This window comes from Bison bison, unplaced genomic scaffold (genome assembly GCF_000754665.1).
Source record: "Bison bison bison isolate TAMUID 2011002044 unplaced genomic scaffold, Bison_UMD1.0 scf7180017864180, whole genome shotgun sequence".
In the NCBI taxonomy this organism is placed as follows: domain Eukaryota; kingdom Metazoa; phylum Chordata; class Mammalia; order Artiodactyla; family Bovidae; genus Bison; species Bison bison.
Window position 1 is genome coordinate 5,993,142 of NW_011494752.1, and position 9,030 is coordinate 6,002,171.

General features: G+C 40.0%; 1 protein-coding gene across 4 annotated transcripts in view; it reads right to left on the reverse strand.

Moving 5' to 3' along the window:
• The window catches only part of ZNF652 (zinc finger protein 652), a 67,464-nt gene that overhangs the window by 14,854 nt on the left and 43,580 nt on the right, over nt 1-9,030 (reverse strand). For all 4 annotated transcript variants that reach the window (XM_010842762.1, XM_010842760.1, XM_010842759.1 and 1 more), the window contains exons 2-5: nt 5,979-7,145; nt 2,658-2,805; nt 2,197-2,312; nt 1,576-1,720 (exon numbers count right to left, since the gene is read on the reverse strand). In XM_010842762.1, coding sequence (XP_010841064.1) covers nt 1,576-1,720; nt 2,197-2,312; nt 2,658-2,805; nt 5,979-6,884 — 1,315 coding nt within the window. In that variant the 5' untranslated portion in view covers nt 6,885-7,145. The remainder of the gene's footprint in view (nt 1-1,575; nt 1,721-2,196; nt 2,313-2,657; nt 2,806-5,978; nt 7,146-9,030) is intronic.

Genomic DNA, 9,030 nt, shown 5'->3' on the forward strand with positions numbered 1-9,030 from the left:
TACTTTCATAAGTATGTACTACTACTTTTAATGAGAAGAATAAACATTTAAGTGAATATAAGTGGCTATATTCCTTTAGAAGAAACAGGAAATGTTCACGTTGCCTATTTGGTCAAAGAAGAATATGCTAAATATATAAAACTTTGTTTTTATTCAACAAATACATTAATCATGAAATGTACACTTCAGTTTCATACTCTGGACATTTAAGGGCCTGAAAACAGAAAGAAGGACAAAGGAGAAAGAAGAAAGAGGGAGAAACACAGGAGGAGAAGAGGGGGAGAAAGTCCAGGGAGGAAGCAGCACAGGGAGACAGGCAGGGAAGAGGTGGGCGCAGAGGCAGCGGCTCACACGGTGGACCCTTCCAGGCTTGCAGCAGACACTGACTGGGCGTCTACCATGTGCCAGGCGCTGTTTGTGAGTGTGAAGCAGCTTCTGCCATCAAAAGACTTACTTTCTGCTGAATAGTTTCCTGCTGAATTAACAAAAACTGTGCCCTAAAACTGACTCAGAACTGAGAGTCTATCCAAGAACCACCAGACTTTAAGGGGAGAATCTATTAAATACTCTGATATATACTGCTATCTGCTTAGGCTTCAAAGTTAGCATTACCTTTTGAAATGTAATTTACTTAAACTTCTCTCATGCTCTAGCTCTAGCTCTTCTCTTCCTCTAGCTTATTCCTTAAAATCTGAGGTGCTCTGCTCTGAAGGGGAAAGAAGCCCATCAGGCAGGCGTTCTTCCTTGGGCTTTAAATATAGAAATGGGAACTAGAGAGACCCAGACATGGGCAGAATTTCCTCACCACTCGTAAGCAGGCTAAGCTAGATAATCTCTTGTGGTTCTTTCTAGCTCTGCTACTTTGCAGACTAATAAAACCTAGAATTCTGTGATTAGATTTTATTTAAAAGCTTGAAAAATGTTTCATACTGTTCAGTTTGTGCAAAGACATCTAATTCCAGAGCATCAAGAAGAGATGGAGATACAATGCCCCAGTGTTTACACTGGGCTGTTATTCTAACCAGCTCTCTGAAGGCTGGGTGATCAAATGCTTACAAGACAATTCTATGCTATGAAGCATATACCCCTGAAAACATAAAGCAGTTAAAACATTATTTAACCTCAGTTGATGGTTATGTTCATGAAAAGTAGTGAATTTTGGTAAATCAATTCCAATCAAACTTTAAGAATACTGAGAGGGTTTTCTGCTAAAAGCAGTCAATATCCTCCATTTTTTAAAGACCTAGAATCCTTTCCTCAGAAAAATAACATATACACATACACAAAATAAGTTTCATACAATTTCAGGAGATCCTGTGCCCCAAATAAAGAGTCCATCACCTTGAAGGAACTCACAGTTAAAAGGCACTAACAATACTTTTTGAAATAAAATAAATTGATAAAAGCTTAATTTTTCAATATTACAAATTTGCATTGTTCAATATCAGATTTATGTAAAGCGGCATTTGCACTTAGGATGCAGGCTTGTGGTTTAGAATTTTAAGTAAACAGATTCACAGGTGATCATCAATAAGCGCCTGAGACACATCTGTACTTTTCTCAAGAATTCCTTACCAGTGTGTGTTTTCATGTGCTCGTCGAAGTACTGCTTCATGTTGAAGTCCTTGCCGCACCACTGGCACATGAACTGCTTGTGCCCGATGTGGATGCTCATGTGGGAGCGGAGCTGGTACTTGTACTGAAACCTTTCGTCACAGTTCTGCATTGGACACAGTGGAGACTTCTGAATGCCAGGCAGAGCAGCTTTACTTGCACCCACCCTATATAGTCTGAGATTAGCTTTATTTTTCACACTCAAAATAGAACCTGCTTGTGTCAACTGTTTGGCTCTGTCTGCTGTATTTCCCCAGCTGAGTTATTAATAAAAGGGAACATTTCTTAAATAATTATCACTGAAGTATATCCAACTTCTCTGAATTAGTGAGAAAAGTAAAATAAGTCACCACGTGTTAGTCCCAACTTTAACCTAATCTAAGAAAGTCAACGCTGTGTTAAAAATGACTGCTCTTTACCCAGCAGTGAGCTAACAACACGCAGCGCTCAGCACATGGGTCTGATGCTTCTGTGGAAACGCAGTCTGCGCCTTGCACAATGCATGCCTCTCTTCCCCTGCTCACCACGTACACACACACAAGCCAGCCCCCACACCTGGGCCCGGGGGCAGCCAGGCCTTACCTCGCATCTGAAGGGCTTCTCTCCAGAGTGCTGCAGGGAGTGCACCTTGAGTGACATGCTGCGTTTGAATGACTTTCCACAGGTTTCACAGGTAAATGGCATATCTTTTGTGTGTGCTGCAACACAGAATGCACTTACACTCAGAATCAGCTCACCAAAAGGCTCAAACTGGAAAAGAGATACGTTCTACTGTAAGGACATCTTAATTTACTACACTCTAATCTGTGAGGCTATAACAGCAAAGGTGAAAGAATAACAATGTTGAAAAGAAAGCGCGCTTCCCTGGGTGTGGAAGACTCTACCATCCAGTCTGGTGATGCTTACTGAACACATGTTGCATTCGGTTTCAACAAGTCAAAACTGATTCAAATAAGGCCGTGTCTCATATGCTGCCCACTTCGAAGCATAAGACACACCAAAGAACAAGAGAAAATTATAGGTGTTAGAGAAAAGCAACTTACCAACCATATGTTTCCGTACATGAGCCATGGTATAGAATTTCTTCTCACAAATTTCACAGGAAAATTTCTTTTCTGCATATCCATGGACAATCTTGATATGTTCATGAAGGGACCAGAGTTTCTTGAACGATTTATTACAGGAAACACACTGAGCAGGATAAACAGAAATAATCTTTATTTATAGGGATTTCCAGAAAGCCTCACCTGTGGACCAGCAGCTGAAATTGGCCAAGTTGAATGGGTTGCAGTATCTTAGTTCCCTCGACCAAGGACTGAACCCAGGACATAGCGTAAAAGTCCAGAGTCCTAACCACTGGACTGCCAGGGAAGTCTCATGAAGTGGGTGTGTTTTAGATTTGTGGCACAGACCAGAATCCAAACAAATGCTATTCTTTCATGAAGTCCAGATTTCAAAGCTAACATCTTTATGTTCAATTTCCTACGATGAATTTTTTTAGAGACACTTTGGGAGTATGAAAACAATGGCAAAAAGTAAGACAAAAAGAAATACAAAGTTCCACTAATATCAAAGAATTGACTGCTTTTATCAAATTAGTATTGTACCTTTGAAAAGAACCTTCACATTTTATTTTTTTTTTAAATATGGATTACCGTAAGCAGCTGTTTCCTACACATGGGTTACTATGTAGTTAATATGTGTTTACCAGAGAATACAAACTAATTTTAAATTAACATAAAAGCAAGATAAAACAAAGCATACGTGAATGGTTATAGATCTACAGAAGAATAACAATATTTTTGTAGCTTAGCAAACATATTCAGAGTCTTCATTAATACAAACTACTTATATTTTACTATATTTTCCTAATTTTCTCTATTAAACATTTCCCTCTGGCAGAATTTAACATAACCCCTCAGCTGTTGGTATCCTCCCTTTTCCTGAGGAGCTCAGATCCAGATCTCGCGCAGGCATCTGTAGGAGACATAGGCAATCTACCTACTGCCCTCTATTATGCATCATTACTAGTCTAGGATATCATAACATGTATCAAAATAAAATACTTCTGGTTAAAAACAGTATTATGACGTTCTAGGTAACCATCAGACTCTGTAATACATAAGGGAAAAACTTGTTACTTGCTGCAAAATTTAATAAAGATCTCTGAACACACTGTCACTTCAGGAAATGAGGACCAAGAAGAGTCACAAAGATAAGCCTCTGGCTGGATACTGCTGGAGGAAAGGATAGACAAACCCTATAAGCCATTCATTCTGTAGAGCAGTTTTAATTTTTACTTGTTATTAGGTCATCAGGATTAGAAATGCAAAAATAGTTCATTCAGCAGAACCCACAAAACTTAAATTATAAGTTTAAATGAAATTACGGTGAGGAACAGTGAATACAGTCACACAAAAAAAGGATTTATTAAACGTTTTCTTTTCTGCATTTCTTCTTCTTGTTTAGTCGCTAAGTTGTGTCTGACTCTTTGGGACCCCATGGACTGCAGCCTGCCAGGCTCCTCTGTCCATGGGATTTCCCAGTCAAGAATACTGGAGTGGGTTGCCATTTCCTCCTCTAGAGGACCTTCCTAACCCAGGGATTGAATCCGCATCTCCTGCACTGGCAGGCACTGGCATGCCAATTTTTAACCAGCAGAGCTACCAAGAAAGCCCCTTCTGTACTTAATGAAGCAAAGTTAAAAGAAAAAAAAACCAAAAAGCAACTACACAAACATCAAGATCAAGAGACACCTTTTCAGCAACGGATCATTACAGAGCTAAGTCTGACCCCTAGGGTGCAGCACTGCATAGCACTCCCTCTGGCCTGAACTGCCGCAACCAATTGAGAACCAAGCCCGGCACCAGCAGTTACTGAGTGACAGGCGCCACGATTCAGTCTTCTTTTATTTACCAAGTATGTCAGAGGTCAAGTCACAACTGATGGATCAAAACGCAGTGAATTTCTAGCAAATGTGATTTATATATCTATTTATTTATAATTTTATTTATTTATTTTTGGCAGTGCCGGTCTTTGTTGCTGCGTGGGCTTTTCTCTAGCTGTGGAGAGTGGGGGCTGCTCTCTAGTCGCAGTCAGTGCTCAGGCTTCCCACTATGGTGGCTTCTCTTGTTGCAAAGCACAGGCTCTCGGGCACAAGGGTTTCAGCAGTTGCAGCACATGGGCTTAAGAGTTGTGACTCTGGGGCTCTAGAGCACAGGCTCAATTGTTGTGGCACACAGGATTAGCTCTGGCATGTGGGATCTTCCTGGATCAGGGATCAAACCCATGTCTCCTGCATTGGCAGGCAGATTCTCTACTATTGAGCCAGTGGGGAAGCCCCTAATTTATATTTTTTAAAAATCTCTTTAAAGTAATGATTTCAGTTGTTGATTAAAAACAAGAAATAAAAATGAAAAATAAGGAACATTCCAAATCAGGACTACTCCAAGAAACACACTGAAACCAAACGGTTTCATCTTCTACAAGCAGTTCAGCTTAAGTATGGTACAAGACATTTCTATTTTACATATCTTTTAGAGACATTAATAGACTTACCTTTTATGAATGAAAATTCACATTCATAAATATGCACTTACATGTGCAAACCAACACAGCTCAACATAATATAGTTTACACAACATAATTAGCACACCTCTTAACCTATCACAATGTAGTCCTTTCAAGACACCAACCTGGTTTGAATACCGTGTTTTGTTACTTTAGTACTACACAGTAGCATTATATAAGCCTACCACCAGGTAGGCAGTATTTTCAATTAGCTCAGCCTCCTTTAAAGTTTGTATATTCCCATGAGCTTAGCCTCTTGACACATTTAGTGCTGTCATCTCTCCACTGGTTTAGAAGCAAACTCACTCCTGGAGATCTTCCATTTCCACCAGTCTGAGTCATTATGGTTTTTGTCCCCAACAGCTGCACTAGAACCTGGCATCCTTTCAAACCTTAGAAAAGGACCTCTCTCTACTCCTGACTTTTACTTGGTATCTCCCACCTTGACAGCGAAGACACCAGAATGAACTATATTACATGTCTTACAAGAGTAAATCTCAGTGCCAAGTCAGTGTTGACTATACCTCCTTGTCAATCACCTATAACAGATTCCCTTTTCCAATGGACCTGGGTTCCCACTAGTCCAGCATCAGTTAAATTTATGCTTTTGAAAGAAAATGTTAAGCCTGGTTTTGAAAATACCAAAGCAGGGGCTTTAAAAAAAAAAAAAGATACATTGGTGAAAACTGTCCCTTCAGCCTCTACTGTATTTATTTTCTTGGGCAGATACCAGGTGAGTCTGAAACAGCCAGGTTCTATCCTGGAAAGTTTGCCCTCTTGGTGATAAGACCTACCTGAATATTTTTTTCACAGTCTGTTTGCTGGTGAAGGGACAGCTCACTTTCCAGGACAAACTTCTTGCCACACTTATCACAAATCTGCATGCGCCTATGAGTAACGTTCATGTGCTTCTCCAGGTACCAGCGAGTATTAAACACCCTGGGGCACTTCTCACAGGTCAGAGTCTCTTTCTCTTCACACTTAGCTTTCTGGACTGCTGCTTTGGGCTCCTTTGTGGCCCGCTTCTTACGCTTAGGTGGCTCTACACTCTTCCTACGACCTCTTGTAGCTCTGGGAGTAGGGGAAGTGGCAGCTGCGGCAACAGAGGCAGCTCTCCTCGTTCTCCTCTGTGTGACGCTGACCTTCTCCACCGTCTTCTCCTTTTTCTTCTGCCTTTCGTTCTCTCCATAGTCATTGCTGTCATCCGTGGCCTCTTCCTCACTCTCTTCCTCTTCCTCCTCACTGCTTGTCTTAAGAACAGGAGTCTCTTTGGACTGAGAAGAGACACCCTTTTCCCCTTTAGACACATTTAACGTTTGATTATTAAGGTTTACCTCCACTATGATCTGCTCCCTTTTGTAGGAGACTTCCTCCTCCTCCTCTTCCTCTTCTGTGTCATCAGAATTCTCTCGGTCTTCTTTAACACCGTGCACGTCAGACACTGCTCTTGTCTCCCTGAAATACGGCTGCTCCTCTGTTTCATGGAGATGTGGCTTGCTCATCTTGGTGTCCACTAACACAGAATAAGGACTTCCTGATTCCCTTTTGTACACTTTGGTGGACAGGTCGAGTTCTTGGTTGGCACCATGATAAAAGGAAGATGGCACTTGACCGCGGCGGCTATCTTCTTGTGCCATTCCTGCTCCGTGCACAGCACGGTTTTCAACCAGCTCCTGACAAGAGCTGGCTGTGTGGCTCATTAGTAAGTGGCCTAATTTATTAAGCAGTTCAGACTATAGAGAATAGGTTTAAAACAGGATAATCATTAAGACTCAAATCTTTTTCCATCCATGAAGAATCACTCAAACGGGGGGGAAAAAGGTATTCCTGGAACCTCTGTGCAATTCTTCCAGTGTGTTGCAGCACCAATGCATAAGTCAAAAGGTTTGGTATTATGGCAAGAGCAGAGCACTAGTGATTTTCCTTTTGCAGAGAGCTGCAAGTGACTTGGAGCATCCTATCTGCAAAGAAAAGCAAAGAGAAAAAAGATCAGATATCTCTTATTTCCTTCTTATAGCAGGCACTGACATCATACAACAAACATATCTTAAATGATTAAACTCTTTATATATACAATTCTTTATCTGCTCAAATGGTTCAGTGTGGGCCATCATTTTACTGCATTACATGAATTCAACAAACATGTGTTAGAATGTAAATTCTAAGACAGCAGGAGTCATTATCTGTCCCATTCACTGAGATATCCTTAGAGCTTAGTACAGTGACTACCAGCACTTAGCTGGTATTCATTACATACTTAATGATGCTTAGTGAACATCTGTTTTTGGATAGCAGTCATTCTCCTAGACATACTGACATGGCAGAATATATGGTCCATGTCCACAAGGAGTTTACAGTCTAGATACACAGTATGTGAGGTCCATGAAACACACAAGAACCTCACGTTGGCTGGCTCTCTTTTCAACATCAGACACCACCATCCACCACAGTGAGAGCTTAAGGAACAAAGGAAGTAGTGGTCTAGGCACTGTGGACCCAAAAAATAAAGCAGCTAACTGACATAACAATAGAAGAGAGAGAGAGAGAGATCCCTGGCCTTAAATAATTTATAATCTAGTTATAGATATCATTGTTTTCAGGTTTATTAGAATAATTGTAAAGTTGCTAGGTATTTTTAAGTTTGTTCTATGCACAGCTCTCTAGATTCACTCAATAACCAGATGATTTTCATGTGTCAGCTGCACAGAAGTCTAAATTCTAAGAAACAGTAGCCATAAAGCTGATATGGTTCCAGGAAAAATAAAATCATCCATTAAAAAAAAAAAGATGAGAAGGGTGCATAATTTGCTTTGTGACATACCTCACATTGCTGTTTAGCCAACCACTTAACTTCTGAGTCACATAACTATTACTACAGGCAAATACCCCGTCTAATTAACAAAAGGAAGGAAACCAGTCCTTACTGAATAACTGCTATGTGCACAGACACGGTAAAGGTGCTCATTATTTGTTATTTCTATTTAATACCCACTATGAAACTTTGCAGTTGAGTTTTAAACTTATTTTAAATCTTTCATCAAAGTAATCACTAATAAAAAAAAGCATCTGCAGTTTTACAAATCAAATATACTGCAAGGCTTATAATAAAAGCAGCCATCCTCTGCCTACTCCATCCCATCTGAGTCCTTTACCTGAGACAAAAGTGTTTCTTTTAGCTGCTCCTCTTCCCTTTCCCCTTGTATTTACTTTTATATTTCTAAACAATGTGGTTATATTTCTTTTCTTTTTCTTTTTTTTGGCTGTGCCACATGGCATGTAGAGTCTCAGATCTCCCATCAGGGGTTGAGACCGGGCCCCTGACAGTAGAAGCGTAGAGTCTTTAACTATCAGACCACCAGGGAAATCCCTGTGATGATATTTCTATTTCTTGACTTTTTTCCCCCCAATTTGACACTACCACTTATCTTCCACTATAGTTTTCTTACCTTATTGCTCTCAACTCTCCTTTCATCCTCCTAATATAGCTGTGTCACTTTTTTGTAAGGTATTTATTGCTTACATTATTATGACCATAATAAGTAATTCACAACTATTTCTATCATTCCTCTGCTACTGTCTCTCTTCCATTTTCTAAACAATTATTTTAGGGAATTCGCTGGTAGTCCAGTGGTTAGGAGGCTGTGCTTTCACTGTCAAGGGCCCGGATTCAATCCCTGGTTGGGGAACTAAGATTCCACAGCCATGTGGCATGGCCAAATAAATTAATTAATTAACTTAAAAAAATGTATTTTACTTTCATTTTAGTAAAATTTCAGAAAGGAGCAGTGATAAATGCCACCATGCTTTACTTGACATCTTTATATATATATATATATATATATATAT